Source organism: Rhinolophus ferrumequinum, chromosome 10, assembly GCF_004115265.2.
Source record: "Rhinolophus ferrumequinum isolate MPI-CBG mRhiFer1 chromosome 10, mRhiFer1_v1.p, whole genome shotgun sequence".
In the NCBI taxonomy this organism is placed as follows: domain Eukaryota; kingdom Metazoa; phylum Chordata; class Mammalia; order Chiroptera; family Rhinolophidae; genus Rhinolophus; species Rhinolophus ferrumequinum.
This window is the reverse complement of record NC_046293.1, coordinates 90,995,846-91,015,005: the sequence shown is the minus strand read 5'-3', so window position 1 is coordinate 91,015,005 and position 19,160 is coordinate 90,995,846. Positions and strand designations below refer to the sequence as shown.

The window sequence follows — 19,160 nt, the reverse complement described above, 5'->3', positions numbered from 1 at the left end:
CTCTATATTATATTGGGTGATTTTTAAATTTTTCTTGTTTTACACTGTCAAAATGCATTAATTTTATGTGAAGAAGATAGAACATGAGAGTGCCTGAATTATAGGCCTAAAATTAGATCCTATGACCCCTGTTACTTCAATTCTTTGTATTAACTTGCCTTAAGGGCAAGATGATGTGAGACTTATTCATTCTGTAACTGGTGACATGACCTGATAAATAACTTAAATTTTCAGATGTTTCCTTCCCTATAAAATGGGACCTTATTAATCTATGAGATGAACCCAAATGAAAATACAATGAATGATGGGAAAAGGTGGCAACTAAGCTAAAAAAAAAATTCTGTAGAACATCCATTATTTTTAAATTAGTTGTCTTTACAGGGAATATTATCAATGTAAATGCATACCTTTTCTATCATTTATAGGGGAGACTAATGGTACAAATGGGAGGAATAAAATTATACTAGGAACAAGTTAGGTATAGTCATTAACCCAAACAAAGGGGCAAACAGAACCTCTCTTGCTGATGATCCTATTAACATGTGATTATCCAAAAATCAACTGGTTCTTGTCCAAAAGGCTACCAAAATAGACACAGAATTTATGACATGTTGTTAACAACTAAGTAACTGTGATTAGATGCAAGCATAAACCTTAACCAATATCATTTAGTTTTGTACTGGAAGATAGTCAATACACACAAGCACATACAAGGTCGGACAATTAAGTTCATGAACTCATCCTAGAAAAAGTGCTACACACCTCACTGCTGAATATCACCACGGTCACCTTCGAAGTACTCCCCTTGGGAAGTTATGCACCAACGCCAGCGACTAGTCCACCCTTCAAAGCAATTTTGGAACTTTTTCTGGAATGGCCATCAGAGCTATCATTTTATTATCCTTGATGTACTGAATGTCATCAAAATGTCTTCCTTTTTTTTAACATTAAAAAAAAATTTTTATTTAAGTGTGTTTTTCCAGGACCCATCAGCTCCAAGTCAAGAAGTTGTTTCAATCTAGTTGTGGAGGGCACAGCTCACAGTGGCCCATGTGGGGATTGAACCGGCAACCTTGGTGTTACGAGCACCACGCTCTAACCAACTGAGCTAACTGGCCGCCCCAAAATGTCTTCCTTTCAATATTTCCTTTATGTTCAGGTAAAGAAAGAAGTCATTGGCGCCCAGATCAGGTGAGTAGGGAGGATGTTCCAACACTGGCTAAAAACTCCCTCACAAACAGTGCCGTGGGAGCTGGTGCATTGTCGTGATGCAAGAGCCATGAATTGTTGGCAAGAAGTTCAGGTCGTCTAACTTTGTCATGCAGCCTTTTCAGCACTTTCAAATAATCAACTTGGCTAACTGTTTGTCCAGTTGTTACAAATTCATAATGAATAATCCCTCTGATATCAAAAAAGGTTAGCAACATCGTTGCAATAAGTTCGTGAATTTAATTGTCAGACCTTGAATACCAGGGAGGGGTATAAATGTCGAACTACCACATTGCTTTGTACACCTGAGACTAATAAAAACCAAACAAGCAAGCAAACAAACAAAAAACCCAAAAAACAAACACAGAAAAGCACATATAGCAGGCAGCTTTTAAGAGACCCCCAAATGATTTCTGCCTCTTGGTATTCACACCCTTGTACAATCCCCTCCTCTGTGTGAAGTAGAACTTGTCTGTTTTAGTCAATAAAATATGTCAAAGATGTGTCACTCCCAGGTTACGTTATGTTTATTTAAGACTGCACTGGCAGACTAGCGCTGTTTTCCTGTTGGCCGTGCAGATGCAGACAACCACGGTGTGAGAGTGCCGTATGGCAAAGGAACTGCGGGAGATCTGAGGTGACAGAAGCTCCCAGACAACAGCCAACAAGAAAACAAGGACCTCAGGACTACAATTGCAAAGAGATGGCTCTGCCTAGATCACCCAGATGACTCCACAGTTAAGCTTCCAGATTGTAAGGTAGCCTGGTCGCCACCTTGATTACAGCCCCGTGAGACTGACCAGAAGAGCCAGATCAGCCGTGCATAGGCTTCTGACCTACAAAACTGTTGTGAGCTAGTGAGATACTGAATCTGTGGGAATTTGCTATGCAGTGACAGAAAACAAATACATGAATCCTCCCCCCAGTCAAGCCTCAAAGTTGAGTACCGGCTGGTACCTTGATTGCAGCCTTGTAAGAGATGCTAAGCTAGACACACTCAGCTAAATTAATCCCAAATTTTGACCCACAAAAACTGAGATATAACACATTTTTGTTGTTTTAAAGTTGCTAAGTTTTATGGTGATTTGTTACACAGCAGTAGATAACTATTAGGTTGGTGCAAAATTGCGGTTTTTGTAATTATTTTTAACGTTTTAAATCGCAATTACTTTTGCACCAACCCAGTAATACAGCATAAAATAGGCATGAGTACAAACACTAAAAGTGGGATGATAATCCTAGAAAATCAAAAGAGAATTTAACTTTAAAAACTTAAGGTTAATAAACTGGGCAGATTGAAGACACGTAAAGAAATATATTCTATATTTAAAAGCACTTGTAGTATGAATGTGAATCTTTTTTTTTTTTTTTAATTGGGGAATATTGGGGAACAGTGTGTTTCTCCAGGGCCCATCAGCTCCAAGTCGTTGTCCTTCAATCTAGTTGTGGAGGGCGCAGCTCAGCTCCAAGTCCAGTCGCCGTTTTCAATCTTAGTTGCAAGGGTCACAGCCCACCATTCCATGCAGGAATTGAACCTTGTTAAAACCTTGTTAAAAGCTCGCGCTCTAACAACTGAGCCACCCGGCTGCCCTTCCAGAAGCTCAGCAGCAGCTCATTGTCTTCAATCTAGTTGTAGAGGGCGCAGCTCACTGGCCCATGTGGGAATCGAACCGGCAACCCTGTTGTTCAGCGCTTGCACTCTAACCAACTGAGCCATCTGACCACCCCATTCTACTCTTAAGAGCAACAAAAATTAAAATAGCCAGGAATGTCTGACCTAAATGAGTAATGCTACAACTTTTTACTGAGTAGTATAAAAGACTTAAATAAAAAAGCAATATGAATATTGTAAAGACATCAATTTTGCCCAAATTTATTCACAGGTTAATTGGATTGCCATTAAAAGAATTTATTATAGAACATGACATGATCATATAATCATTTTCTGGAAGAACTAACAAACAGGATTAATTCAGACCAGTGGTATCAGAGCAGAAAGAGACTGACAGGTATAACCAGGAAGCGCCAAGCAGATCTCAGCGCATGTAAACAACTACTGAAAGATCAAACAGGTATCACATACTAACGGGGAGACAAGAGTCATTCCATAAATAGTACGACTTCAGATAGTTAGATCTTCAACTACAGCCTGCCCACATCCACCCTCACCATCACCATCACACGCAGAAGACTCTAAGCTCCACAAGAGACAGGAGACACTTTTGCCCTGCCAGCACCTAGGGCAATGCCCAGAGCTGCTGAGAGTACAAGAACCACCTATGCAAGAGTAAAGTAGAGCCACCTTTGAGGAGGGCAGCCTGGTAAATTTTAAATGGGCACTTCTTTTGCTTATCTTCAACCAATATACCAAGAGATGAAATGATCCAATCATATAACAGGAAATTCAAGTAGACAAAAATTACAAATATGTGCAATAAACCTAAGAAAAGATGTTGAACATGTGAAGAATAATCAACAAAATGCAAATTAAAACAGTTTTACACCTATCAGACTGGTCAAGAGACAGCAGGTCCAGTCAATTTTACCTACTTAATAGTCCTTCACTCTGTCCCCTTTTCTCCTCCTTCACCCGACTAGTTCGTTAGCCCCTACCTGATCTTCCTGTTTCCCTCTTGGTCCCCAGGATGCTTATTTAAAAACACAAATCTCACCACTCCCCTGCTCTCCTTGCTTTATAGGATTACATCCCCAAATCCTTAACCAGCCTACAAGACCAGTTAGGCTCCGATTCCCACTGTGCTGTGGCCACACTGGATTCCTTGAACTGAATGCATGCAGGAGACAAACAGATAAAGAAAATAAGTGGGCCAGGTGGTGAGTAGTACCAGCCAGTCTCAGCATGGGAGGGAGAGCACTAAGGAATGGTGGGGACTGCAGCAGAGCAGAGCACACAGGCTCCGTCTCCCCTACAGGTGATGGTCGTCAGACCTTAAGATGTTTTCTACAAACTACAACTTGGGATTTTAAATATGAAATCTAACTTTAGATGCTGGCCAACAAATCAAAATTTATCACTCAGGGGTCAAGACTGTGCAGCTCAATCAAACCTTGTTTCTGAACCACATGAGACCTATTACTTTGTAACCTCTAGGCTCTGTTCTAGGGTATCAAACCCTAGACAATCACTCTTACCACTTGCAGTGCTTTGGTAGGTTCATTCATTCACTTCTTTATTGGGCTTTATGATATATGGACACTTGCCTCAGAAGGCTCCTCTGTGTAGGCTTAGCTCACATGATCACTTTCTCACACGGGTATATGCTTCGTTGACTTCGGAGCACTTATCCTGCTGACTGTACAATTTGCAATCCTATCGTCATGCCCATCATTAGCACAGCACAGGGTGTTACGTTCTGTGAGGGCCTGAGTATCTGTTCTCCTAGCACCGCTGGCCAGTAGATAGGGAGCAATGTCCAGAGAGTGTTAGGCAGACAGATACCCTCATACACTGTTGCCTCAAAGGTAAAATGGAGCAGGCTCTGTGCTGGGCAGCCTGGCAATTGATCTAAAATATCTTAAACAGGCATTTCTTTTGTATGAACGACTACGCTTCCAGAAATTTAAACTGGAGGAGGTAATTCACTAGTTGTGCAAATTTTTATGTCCAAGGCTATGAATTACAACATATTTATAACAGTTAAAAGCTATGCACAAATGTTCATCTACCAATTTGGATTATTTGACAATTATGTTTAAAGAAAAGGTGGTTATAAGAAAAATAATCATTATAATGAAAAAATGCAAGATATGAAAATGTGAAATCACATATGCTGTATGACTACAACTGTACTTAAAAACCACACAAGCCCCAAAGTGACACCTCAAAAAGAGAATGGGAGAAAATACAGTTAAAACTTGGTTGTTATGCTCAAGTAGTAAGACGCCAGGTGATCTCCCCTTTTATGTCTCCTCTGTTCAGCACCACCTGGGTGTTCTGGGGGGGGGAAGTCACTACATTAACACTAAGTCCAGGAGACACAGCTCTCCCTAAGGAATACAGCTGTCCACCCCGAACAAAAAGGCATGTACTTCATCAATCTCTTACTCACCTTGTAACTACAAGTTTATTGCACATTAGTATTGGACCTAGTTTCCCAGTCCTAACAAACAACTAAGAGCAGACTTAATAGAAGTAGCTAAGATACCATTCTTTAACTATCTGAAAAATATAAACCATAATACCCCAAGCTCCTGCTTGGACTGGAGGCTGGGAATCTCACTGTGTCTCAGCTTTTGGAGAAGGTAACACCTTAGAGTTCTGTTCTGTGTCGAAATGTACTAGCAAAGAAAACGTCTCTCAAGTTAGGGTCAAAATAAGGGGTGAGGCCATATCAGGAAGATCCTTTACTTGCTACATAGATTAAAATTTTGCCCCAAATTTCTACACATCTCAAATGTACTGGAGAGCTGTTTACTTGGCAGTTACAGCGTGAGGGAGCCTAAAAGCTCCATGTCAAAAAAATTACACTACTGTTTATGAGAACAACAGAAGATACCCAAGAGGCAGAAACACAGTAAAACCTAGTTTTAATTTGTTGGCCACATTTTACCAGTACTGTAAATAAAAATCAGAAAGAAAGGCATATGCTGACAGGAAGATATTCTACACATGAATGTTAGCTGGTAGATCAAAGAATAAGGAGCACAGATTTGTAGAGTGAAGTAAATAAAGTTCAAGGATTATAGTAAAAATAAAACTCAACAGAAAAAAGCTAAGCACAAGGCTTGGGAATCCACCTGTAAGTACTCAGTCTACACTGTTATGTAGTACTGGCTAATGATCGGTTCTGGTTTGTTACAGGAGGCATGAAGCATCACTGTTCCCTGTGCAAGACATTCAGCAGAATTGGAATTACTCACGTGATATCCCTTCGCTGATAGCAGCCTTGAAGCAAGCAGGCGATCAGGTCGCTGATAAAGTCTACATCATCTCTGTGGAGAGCTGCTTCTAACTCCTGAGGGGGACGAGAGACGGGGTGAGAGCTCAAACACAGAAAATTTTAAATATCCATCTCCCCCTCCCTTACCCGCCACCCCTGCACCTGAAAGGTCAGTGGAGCAGAAATGCTTGTTGTGGATCAGCTCTGCCCATCAATTAATTACTGCGAGAAGAGCAACGAGAGTTCAACCTTTTGTTTTTCCCCTGGGCTTTACTTCTTGCCTCGCTCCTTACTAAGCTCCATCCCTTTTATCTGTACACTACAAGATATACGTGCATATGTATAAATGTTTGTGTAATTATTGGAGTTTAACTTACATAAATATGCTGTACTGCTCTCTATTTTAATGGCAAGAGAATAAAGGATCAAATATGTAATTAGGAAGTATTCTTCCTTTACTTAACAGTTTCAACAGGTAGACCATCTGCAAAAGCTTTAAAGAACCATTACCTTTTGAAAAAAGCACTGGTGGTTAGCACTTGAGCAGTTTTTATTCTCAGGATACCAGACCTACATAGAGGACTGATGACAGAGATTGCTAGAACTGAGATAATCTTACATCATCTGGAGAGAAGTGAGGTAGTGTGTACGTTAATGGTTAATGGTCTAATCCTAGGTGAGATGTATTTGCTTTCCTTGGGGTCCACGGAGATACGCCCAAGCTTGTTTTAGCACAGTACTCTGAACAAAGATTAGTTGAGAGGAGCTACCGGGTCAAAAAGTGATAGTGGGGAATTTCAGGAGATCCTATGTTTCTTCTCAGTCTCCCATAATAACCCGCTACTTGCCGAGGTGATGGAATATGTTCTAAATCATGAACTCTTACAATGATGCAAAGTTTGCCCACATTTTTCAGCGAGGATGCTATCTTTGGTATGTAAACCATTTTCCAAGGGTCTGCTATGCTTATGGTTTGACCAGCTCATAACCAGATCCTTATTTATCCAGATCTATACACCAAACTTTCAAGGATCTTATTAATGGTTCTGAAAGCACAAGGCATGCGTAAGATGCAATTTCTGCCCTTAACACCCATTCCACGGCAATGTATACTAAAAAGAACAGTCTGCTTCTACTATAAAAACAGTAAATTTCTTTAGTAAACTATTTTAATTGTTCCATTTATGATTTTATTTTTAAAAATTCCTAACTTTGTAATCACTTACTCTACAAACTTCACAGCACCAAAAAATTGCTAAGCATGCTAACTGATACAAATAAACAAAACACAAACTCCCCAGAGGTAGTTCAACTGAAAAGGAAGGTACCGACTGCCTTCAAAGCCCAGGTGAATGAAACTCAAAATTCAACGACAAAGCTCGAGCTTGAAAACACTGTTTGCCTTAAATACAAATTTGGGAATTATCAATACATCTATAGCAATGGTTCTTATTCTCATATTAGCTTATTAATTCCTCTGGACAGAGTTCTTTTCTACGTTCTAGTTAGTGGTTATTCAGAAAAATAAGAAACAGTACCAACAAGAGATAACAAGGATCTGAACTAGAATTAATCAGGATTCATTCATTCAGCAAATATTTACTGGGCACCCACTCTGTGTAAGGTAATACAGTACTTCCTAAGCACTGGGGAGCTTAGTTTAGTTAGGAGAGATAAGATAGTACAAAAAACACAAAGTAATCAGCCCTATTAGGTCCAGAAAAGGTGCTGTAGGTGCTTATGGGAGTTGCAAAGAAAAGGATTACTTCTGGCTGTGGGAAGAAGCCTGAGAGATTTCATGGAGACGGTGGCACCTGAGATGGAAAACTGTGTGTTGACAATGGAGGAGAGGCAGGGCACATCCAGGTGCAAGGGACAACACGAGTAAAGACACCACAAGGATATTAGGTTCAGGTTAACTAGTCTATAGATTGTGTCAGGCGAGTAATGTGAGCTAAGATTGATAGCTGATACTGAGTCTGGCCTTTCTTTGAAGACAATGGAGATCCACTACAGTTATTTTTATAGGAGAGGTACAGTGAGGTTAACTTAACTCCTGTGTGTAAGATAAATTCTAGTGGTACAGGGTGCAAGGTGAGACAATATTAGTAAGCAGAGCAACAGCACGGGAGAAAAGATTCTGAAGGACTTACTGAATGTGAGACAGCAGGAAGGGAAAAACACGAATTCAAGATCTGACAGAAGTAAATGGGAGGCAGAGGGCTCATATTTTAAGCCTGGTCACTGGACAAGACTCTCAAGTACACAGCAATTACAAAACTGCAATTGTAACAGAAGATGAACCCTGAAGCAAAAAGGTCCAGGCCTTCTGATCTAATAGGTAGGCCAGAATGACTGAATGCTAGAGGTGGAAGGTAAATAATCACAGATAACATTATTTCAATTCCTTCAATTTACAGATAAAGAAACTAGGTCTAGAAAGGTTAACTGACTTCTCCGATTGCACTCAGCAAATCACAGCCAAGTGCAAGCAGGAGCACCCAGTCCAGGGCTCTTCCCACTGGCTCACGCTCTCTATCCTAGGAAGGTCTGATGGTTTACAGTTTATCCACCTCATCACTCCTTTCTCCACGCCTCACAGGCTCCCTTCTCCCTAAGTATTAGGTTGTTGCAAAAGCAATTGCGGTTTTTGCAATTATTTTTCTTTTAAACCTCAGTTACTTTTGCACCAACCTAATAGAAAAAAATCCCTTCCCTCCTTCCTTCTGCCAAGCCAGACTTCGGTCCTTTACATGAAAAACTGCTTGTCTACAAATCCTTTGTAGCCGACTTCCATTCTGATGGTTCCTCCAGCCTCTCCCTCACTAGTTTACATATTGCTACACATTCCTATTGGTGTTCTGTCCTGTTCCCCATCAGTGTAAATCAACAGCACAATGTGATCTTGATTAAAGTGCTGTAGCCTGTACTGATGCTTCCTACTGGGTTTTTTAAATTAGTTTCAGGTGTACAAAAAAACAATGTAATAGGGGCAGGCCCGGTGGCTCAGGTGGTTGGAGCTCTGGGCTCCTAACTCCGAAGGCTGCTGGTTCGATTCCCACCTGGGCCAGTGGGCTCTCAACCACAAGGTTGCCGGTTCAACTCCTCGAGTCCCGCAAGGGATGGTGGGCAGCGCCCACTGCAACTAAGATTGAACAGGGCACCTTGAGCTGAGCTGCTGCTGAGCTCCCGGATGGCTCAGTTGGTTGGAGCACGTCCTCTTTACCACAAAGTTGCCAGTTCGACTCCTAAAAGGGATGGTGGGCTGCGCCCCCTGCAAATACCAACAGCAACTGGACCTGGAGCTGAGCTGCGCCCTCCACAACTAAGACTGACAGGACAACTTGACTTAAGTACACAGTGTTCCCCAATAAAGTCCTGTTCCCCTTCCCCAATAAAATCTAAAAAAAACCAAAAAACAATGTAATAGACATTTACACCCCTCACAAAGTGATAACCCCACACCCCCAATCTACCACCCCTCCGACATCGCACATAACTGCCAACACTAGGAAGTGATCTTCCCAATAAGACAAGTGATGGGCACTTGTCTTATTGGGAAGAGCATTTCCCAGTGTTTCTAAAGAACAGAAGTACCAAATTAAATCATGATAAAGCCACATTTGAAGAGATAAAAACTGGATGGGCTTTACCAAGGAGGAGACTGCAACAGGTTTGCCACAGATCAGGGTGGAGGTGTGTCAGGATTTTCTAGAAGTGATACATATGGATCACTTCTATTCTGTAGTAAATAATTTAAAACATTAATTTTATAGATGAGATTCCTGAAGAAAAAAAAATCCTTCATGTAGGAAAAAGTTCAAGCTATACTACCAATTCACTTTCTTTCCCATCTCCTGCCTCCCTCCCAGACAGTCGCTTCTGGCTTAGCAGGTAGGAAAAAAGACTGAGAGGGACGCTTCCCTTCCTATCAGTATCACTTTCACCAGAGGCAAGTTCACGTTCTTCAGTTTCTACCTAGAAGACTGTCCTCTGAGGAGGCAAAAATAAAATGTTGTAGCAGTAGTATCACTGAATGGCCTTCCTTTCTGTTCCTTACAAAAGAACACATTTGTGTTACTGTCATTCACCTCCTCTTCCATAAGCTGCTTCTGGGAAAGGAACATTTCCTGTTTTCTGCTCTGGGGCCCTGCCTATGATATTAGCACAGAAATTAGCAAAGAGGTGGTCAAATTAACTAAAAACAAAAGACACTAAGGTGAGTAACAAAGCCCCAGTATGGTATGGGGGTGGGGTGGGGTGGGATGAAGAATGGCTAAAATGTAAGCCAAATGGGACACTTATTTATTTTTTATTGTGTTCACTGCTGTCTCCCCAGCAACTAGAAGAGTGCCTGATGCAGAGCAGAGGTTCAAATTATTTTCAACTTGATAGAAGAATTAGGAGACAATGTAATAAACAGTATACTAAATATACAAAACGATATGGGGAAAACCAGAGACACTGAGGATTGTGGACTAAGACTTTGCCAGGGAGCTGAGATGCGCACAGGGCCTCCATGGGGAGAGTCTTACCTGGCAGACGCACAGCGAGGAAGAGTATGTGCAACTTTACGGCATGTTTGAGAATTACCAAGTGCTCTCCCAAAAGTGGAGACAGCGATTAGAGAACGGTAGACAGGACAAGCTTATTCCTTGAGGATCTTCTCTGAAAACCACACTAAAGAGTGTGGATTTTACCTCCCCAGGCAATCAAGTCTGAAGGAGAGTAAAATGATCTGATCTCTCTGTCTCAGAACAGTGAGTGAGGGCGGCACAGTTCTATGGGCTGTATGCACAATGAGGAGAAGAGAGGGGAGGACCAGAGGTGGGGACCCGTGGCAGCCTCAGCGTTGCCTGGAAGCCCGCTGGAAGCATGGCACCTCAGGCCTCGCACAAACTTACTGAAACCAGAACCTGCATTTTAATAGGAGCCAAGATTCGCACGCATACATAGTTTGGAAGGTGCTCCTCTAGATGATAAAAGAGCCTGCGGGAAATAAAGCAAAATTTGTGGTACAGAGAAGGGAAGGGTTTGAGAACAGCTGGAAGATGAATGCTGGTTTAATGACTGGAAGCCATAAAGGTAATTACCAACAGAAATGAAATAATGTCATAGGCCTAAGGTACTCTAAAATATAAGAGACCTCTCAGAAATCAACTTCATTTCTGACATAAGGATTCTGGATTAAATCCTTACATTGTAACCCCAACATACTGAAATGATAATCTCAAGAACAGCCAAAGCCCCTTGTTTATCTAAAAACACCAGCATTATGTATAATTATAACCAAATCATGCAGTTGAAGTTTGCTATCACTATGGGTGGAACTGACAGTTCCTCCCTCCAGCTCTGAAACATATTGAAGTGTATTGAGCAATTCAATGTAATCCAGATATACAAGTAAACCACTAAACAAACTAAATATACGATTAGTTGTCACTGGTAAGAAAAGTAGGCCATTTACATATTATAGAAGAATATCATTTCTAACAATAAATCTATTTTAAAACCAGAATGTGAGGACATATCATAAAATTTCTGGTTAAAGTGTTCTCCAAACAATATCAACTGCCAATATCTTTTTATTATTGTTCCCAAATAGTCATCAAGTAGAATTACAGACAACTGGAGTGAAGCAAGACCTTCAATGACAAAACAAAAACGAAGACCTACAAAGGTTAAGAGTGACAAGGTCAAAGATAATAAAATGCCCTTAAATCCACATTATACTTACATGCAAATAATGAATTTTTAAGTTTAAAATTACTAACACTTTGTGAATCTGTGGCAGTTGGCAGAAATCAAAATTAGTAAACCAACTGTATATATAGGCTTTCAAAGTCTAAGAACTGTTTATCTTAAAATACATACCTAATAGTTGAATTATTAATTTGCATAGCAAATCCCTACTTTCCTCAACAAATCTAAGGTAACACTTTACTCTGTATCTGGATTTTAAAAAATTCCCCTGCGTTCTGGGCAGAAGACTGGATGGGACAGCAGCATGAATACTGACAGTGTCCCAGTTCTGTTCGGAGGCATTTTCACAGATGACATCACCCATAAATGAATGAATGAAGTGCAACATCCACAGGCCAATGATGAAAATGTGTTATGAAGCAAGAGTTATGACTAACAAAATCTGTGACTCTGAGGTTTAAACCAGGACAGAAGAGGCTGTTGCACTACCTTTTATGCCTATACCTCAGTACCAAGGCTTCGTTAGCGATTCAATCCGTTTTCTTAACATCGGCAGAAACTGAGGACTACCATCCCTCTCTTGATTTGCAAAACATACTATAAATAATTTTGTTCTCTCCAACTGTGGTGGGCAGCTAAACAGGATTGGTAAGAATTTCTCCCCAGTGAACCTGGGCTTGTTTTTCCTAGCACAACAGCAACTAGGGAAAGATTTTACATAGAAGGGTAGAATATCAGGGGTGTTGGATTGGCTCTTCCAAGTAGAACTGAGCAGGCTTTAATCGTCTCTCAAATGGCACAAGTAGTGAGAGGAAGTCTGGGTCATTCATAAATATAATTCGACCCCTTGCCTACCATTTTGCTCCTAGAATACAGAAACTCATAAATCAGTAAGAAAATGGGTCTCAAAATATAAAACTGCTTTTAAAATGTATTTCTACAATATTATGCTTCATAAATCAGAAGCGACCTAGATAACCCACCAAAAAATATGCAGGCCCATGGTAACTTGTGAGGTGACAAAGTTATCAGTGAACTTTTCCCCTCTAGCTCAGCAGAACTTAATATGCAGAATCAATAAAGATTAGAATGAAGAATAGGTGATGAAACCCTTAGAGAGCAGAGCTTGTTCTCTGTCCCTTTAGTAACTGTTAACCCCAGCAGTCTGTACAGAAAGGATAACCAAGGTACACTAAGATAGGCCTCTGTTTTCACCACGCTACGGTGAAGTACAGATTAAGAATGTTATAGAAAGACGGCAAAGAAAAGCAACAGGAAAGCAATTTTAATCCTGCTGAACAAAAGAACTGGCTTATCAATTTAAAATTTTCCACTTTAATGGGTATAGAGCCAAATTTGCAAGATGAAAAATTTCTGGAGCCATTTCACAACAATGTGAATATATGTTACACTACTGAATTATGCACTTAAAAAGGTTTAGGATGGTAAATTTTATGTTTTTTACCACAATTTACCAAAACCAAAAAAAATTCACATTAGAAATGTCAACCTCCAAGGTTGCTGTAATAATTAAACTAGGCCACACTTCATAAAAGCCACCCGAGCCTGGCACACAGTAATGCTCTCTAACCCATTAATATTACAATTCTTTATCTTCCTCCTCACAATGATAGTATGTGGGGGAAAGCAACTGAAGAGATAGAAAGTGGTCTTTTCAAAATTTGGAGGTTTCTGAACAACAGAAATCCACAGTCTTTTAATACACGGCCTACCATGTTCATAAGCCCCAAAAAAAACTATCTCCCAAGAACTATTTGGAAATCCAGGTTAGTCAAAGCCTTACAGTTTACGCCTTCAATCCAGAGCTTAAGTCTTGGACTAAGGCAAGATGGAATACCCGTTTAAAAAATCCCCACTCCACTTCCCCCCCCTTACTTTCTCTCCTCCCCTTTTGTATTTCCTTTTCACTGTGAGCATTGAGCTGTGAGCACAGAAATCTGAACTTTGCCAAGAAGCTCTCTGAGACAGAAGGGGGTGGGGCAGGAAAATCAGCAAATCAGCACTGAGAAGGGAGAGCTGGTCCTACGGCTGTTTTGCAGCTTCAGCGAGTAGCTGGAGGGAGTAACAGGATTTGCTCTCTCTGCAGCTGGCGTCACAGCTCATTAGAGACAAGTCTGTTTAACATCGATCCACCTCCTCCACCCTCAAGAACAAGCAGTGACTGCTGGAAAAAGAACTCAGGTCTGAGCAAGAGGAACAACCCCAAACTCTCACAGGCGAGGGGACAGGGGGGCAAGGAGGGGGCCCTCAGTGCATGCGTGTCCTGAAAAAGCATTTACAATACTTCACTCTAAAAATTCCCGCCTGCCTAATAAACAAAGACATAATTTCCAGACTGGAGACAGTCAAATGACAGAGTATTACTAATTCTTTTAATCTATAAAAACCACCCACTGTAACACCTATCCTTAAATTTAACATTATAGGTACTTCTGATTGTTTGACAGGCTCCTAATCCCTGTAGAAATTTTCTTTATTTTTTGCTAAAGATAGTGCCAAAGAGAGAAAAACTTTCTTTTCTTCAACTTCCAAGTAAGGATAAAGATCACAGACTTGCACTACTGCCCTTCAGACACAGTAATTCCTTTGAGTTTACTTAAGAGGGGTGGGTGGTTAAAAGGCCTAAAGAAGGTCATATATGTTATATTTGATTTTAGAAGTTTACAAAGCTTCTGAATTTACACAAGGACCAACTGCCATGTAGCAAATGTCTCATAGAGATTGGGACTGCTGTACGGGACCGGACTCCCGTTCACACGACACAAAGGAGATGCAAAGCAGGCCCTCCTGAAGGATCATCCCAGCTGCTATCCCAGAGAGCGTCTGGAGTGGGCCTGGAATACATGAAGAAATAAGCGCACTCGCCTCCAGAAGGCACCCGACTTTGGCAGCTGCTTTCTAACTTGGTATACATTAATTTAGTCCCAAAGGCCTGCCCCATGCCAATTTAGACTGTAAAGTATAAATCAGCTCGAGTGGGTATAATGGTGGGAGATGTGCCGCTGGCCAAGCCATTTATCCCGGGAGTCCCCAAAGACAGCAGGTTGGTACTGCTGCTGTGCCACAGCCACACCATTCCTTTCAAGCCGGAGCCACCAAACAGCTGTGTCATGGGCTGTAATGTTGGCTAAGGACAGAAAGGAAACCAAACTATCTCCTCCCCTCAAACACGACTGCTACCCTAAAGCGTCAGGTTGACTGGGAAATACTAATTACACCAATAAAAGCGAAAATCTGGCAGAATAGGATTTTTTGGAAAGGTCTAAGTTACCCAGAAGTTTCATGGATCTTCTCTCTTCTCCCACAAGAAAATGCCTGTGATACATGACAATTCCTGAGCACTGAAAAAGCTGGAAAACTTCTCAACATGTTCTATGAGGGCAGTACTAGACAAGCATGGCCATGCAAAGAAATCTGGAAACGCAGGTTCCTGGCAGACCACACAGCCTCAGACACCAGGTCCCACAGCCTGGACGTCATCACTTACGCCTGCACTTTCGTTAGGGTAGGTGCGTTCCACAGTGTGTGTCCGGAATATAGGAAAACACAAGGTAAAAATAGCACGACTTCCTAGAGTGTTAGTTTTACTTAGATTTTTTGTCATTGTTAGTGCTTGGGTAGATATTTTTAACTTAAACATTGGCATCAATTTAAAAAATAAAACAGGAAACTTGATCAGATCACTGATGTTTGGAGCTCCTTCAGACTCTCACGCTAGACCTCAGGTTACGCAGTCTTCATTCTCTGCCATCGGGAACTCGCTAGGGGATTCGTTGGAAATTATTTAAGGTACTGGGGAGCCACCTAAGAACAGGGAACACTTTTGAACAGGGAAAAGAAATAATGAAACCTGGTAAGTTAATCTGGATGTGGTTTACAGGATACTCTGTTAGGGACACAGGCGGGAGAGTGACAAGATCCCTGATCTACTTCCAGGAAGAAAGGATCGGGTCAATCCTAGAACAATGGCGCTGGAAACAGAAGGATGAGATGAAAGGCGAGTTTCAGAAGCAGAGTCAACAAGATTTTGCAACTAACTGGGTGTGTTAAAGGAAAAAAAGGACGTTTTAGGTAACAAGTTTAATTCCCCCAAAAAAGATTATGGTATTTAATTGATAATCAGAAATAAGGATGATAAAAGTTGAATGGAGGCTAGGAGGGGGGAGGGGTAGAGATAATAAAGACTTGATACTTGAAATATGGTCCTAAAAGTTTAAAGTGGAAAGTAATTTTGCAAGGTCCCAAATCCTACTGTTCTTATCTGATTGTGTCCTGGTCTGCTGTGTGGAAATGACAAAAATGTATACACAAATTTCATATAAAACTTGGATATGTGTAGGGGTGGGGGGGTCCTCCTGACTAATCAATTCAGTTGGTTCACGATACTGCGGACATGTGACAGTGGGGTCATCACACAAGTGGAAAGGCAGCCCTGGCCTCTGAAGACATAACACAGAGACATGCCAGGCTCTGTGTTAAATACTGGGCATGCAAAGAGGAGAATGAGAACCCTACTTTCAAGTAGCATAAGATGTAAAATGGAGTCCAGGCAAAAAATAACAGTAATTTCCATTCTATGTGATCAGCACAGCAGACATATAGTCCAAATGCTGCTGTGGGGATTAGCAAAGGCTGAAAGATGAGTAGGACTCGCCCAGTACACAGGGAGCCGGTGAGAGCAAAGCCTTGGGAAATGCAGGTTACCTCTAAGAATGAAATGTGAAAAATGAAAACTAAATGACCTGGGCCCAAGTCCCTGGTACTGCCCAGTGCCTGCACAGAAGAATCATGGATTTCAGAGAAACATGAAAGAAATCAGCCATTGGGAACAACAGTCTAATAGATGAATGTGTGAGTCAAGATTTTCAGAAATGCCAGAAATCCAATCAAGAGAAGCAATCTGGAAAGGCAGGACAAACTAGGAATGACTAGGGTGTGGTTATAACTAACAAAATAGTATCACTCATTGAAAAAAGAATGTTGTAACTTGTACAAAGGGATACATTCTCTACAATGGGAAAGTCGTCCCAAGGTAAAGTGTTAGGCGTGTGTATCCAAGGTAAAGTGTTGGGCGTGTATATCCAGCCCTATCCTAAGAGACAGACTTGACAATACTTTATTGTGGGCAGGAGTATTTCATCAGGTCTGAGAGAAATGATCCCCTGGAGACTAATTATTCTCTGCTCCTTGATTAGTAAATGGGTTTTGAGATTAGGAAGGTGGTGTGTATGGAATGGCAGGTCTGAGTATGATGACAATGGAATAACCTACCCAATTTTAAATAAACAAAATGTCTCTCTGAGACTCTGGGCCTAAGGACATCATTAAGTCTTTGACCCTACAAAAACTGAGGACCAGAATTGGTAATCTGAAAGCACTCACTATAGAGTAAAACACAGACGAAAGAGGAATGAGAGCACACAGATTAGTTTAGTGAGGAAATGAATACCTACCTTAGAAATGCAACTAGCAAACCAAGAGGTATGATTTTGTTGGGCTGAGGCAAAGATTTTTCAGCAATTTCTCACACAACAGAGTTATCTTGAATGGAAATACTTCTATTACAAGACACTCACTCAATTGTTTTATTTTTAGGTAACAGAAATTAGGGAAGAGACAACAACCTGAAACAAAACTCAATCAATGCCAGTTTTAGATGTCACAGATGTCATTTGATTGAATGCATTTTACAAGGAAGCAAGAAAGCACTTTACAGTGATTTGATAATTGCTTTGGGGTGTGCTATCAATTATAAGTATTGGGTATCATTATAATAATCACTGTAAATAGAAAACCCAACTATACTACTATATTAAATGAACAGATACTTGTGACTTGGGATACATTTTCAGAAAACAGCCCCAATAGCAGACTAAAAAACTTAAGACAGAAGTCAGATTGAAGTTGTTCAAACTGGTTGTAGTGATGATGAAGAAATTACTCCTGGAAATAAAAACTGGGAAAAAATGAGTTACTTCTAAATTTAAAAATTCAAATGTTTATGTAAAATTACTAAAATAACTTTTTCAAATAGAAATTTGTATTTCATCTCTGTCATTAAAAGTTTATACATACTATACCCGCATTGGGAAATGGGGCACTGCCTAAATATAAGCCTATGTGGAAAGTAACGTAGTCAGTAGTAGTAGTAATAGTAGTTATGTGTAAATGTTTTCCTTAACTCATGCTCTTTCCACTTTACCAAAGGGAATCACACCTCATACAGGAAGAGGGCATAAAAGTCTGGAAAGGAGAAAGGTATGGAGAATAACATTTTGCGATGAACCCATTTCTTCTAAAATGTAGCCTAACTGGGTTCATAATATTCCTTATTCAACTTCCAAACAGACAGAAATCACTACGGACACCCCACCCTTTTACCTCCCCCCATCCCGTATCCCATATCCCATCATCCCTTTCTGATTCACTAGGCCCCAATCTAAAAGGCATCTTTATAATCTCCAGATTTCTTCTCTCTATTTGTTTTCCCTTTCATCCTCTATCTTCCACATAAAACAGCACTGTTTTTTGATCAGGTTGACTAGTTAAACAAATAATCCAACATTTTCCAATTAGGTTTTATCAACATCTGCAGTGGGAAATGTCCACTTCATATAAGGAAGGAGTTGAAAGGTAAGAAAAAAACAACTGGTGAGGGCCCTTGACTATTAGGTAGAGGACATGGATTTGAGTCAAGATTGATGTAAACAAGTGGGAGGGCAAAGGAGTAATACAGGTGGAAGAAGGTAGATTAGGACGTGAAAAGAAAGAACAAAAACAAAAAGGAGGGTTACCAAGTGGATGTAACAAAAACATATACTTTCTGGTGATGTTATACAACATTGTGATATTATATATGGAAGAGACTGATAACTCTAGAACAGGCCAGAACATTAAAAAAAAAGTTGGAAAGTACTGGTTCATACATCCACACGAGACTTTCATTCCTCAAAAGTGTAATGAGCATAAAATAAATGTTGGCAGCGGCCAAAATTAACTGCAACTGAGCGTGGTACAAAGGAACTACAGACCAAAGATATCTTTGTCAAACCTCTACTCTTCAAGTAGATGTAGGAGAGGTATCAACTGCAATATATGGTCACTTCTCTGACAACTTAACATTTAAAAAATTATGTGGATACCTTTTAAAACTCAATACCAGTCAAGACATTTCATCAACTGGCCTTCAGCAATGAAACTCCTGGTTAATTATGTGCCTCTAAGTGAGAAACAGTAGTTCACTTACAGTGAAACTGTTCACCAAAATTACTGAACCTGGAGGATGGTTTAAAAACAATCTCTGTGCAAAAATATTATCACCAGTAT

General features: G+C 40.5%; 1 protein-coding gene and 2 non-coding genes across 4 annotated transcripts in view; 1 reads left to right on the top strand and 2 right to left on the bottom strand.

Annotated features, from left to right (window-relative positions):
* Positions 1-19,160, bottom strand: part of LOC117029067 (cat eye syndrome critical region protein 2) — a 154,202-nt gene that overhangs the window by 54,003 nt on the left and 81,039 nt on the right. For both annotated transcript variants that reach the window (XM_033118050.1, XM_033118051.1), the window contains exon 2: positions 6,091-6,185. In XM_033118050.1, the coding sequence (XP_032973941.1) occupies positions 6,091-6,185 (95 nt within the window). The remainder of the gene's footprint in view (positions 1-6,090; positions 6,186-19,160) is intronic.
* On the bottom strand, positions 1,045-1,118 carry TRNAT-CGU (transfer RNA threonine (anticodon CGU)). The gene has a single exon. It is a non-coding gene; the product is annotated as a tRNA-Thr (tRNA).
* Positions 12,205-12,274, top strand: LOC117029557 (small nucleolar RNA SNORD113/SNORD114 family). The gene has a single exon (XR_004424289.1). It is a non-coding gene; the product is annotated as a small nucleolar RNA SNORD113/SNORD114 family (small nucleolar RNA).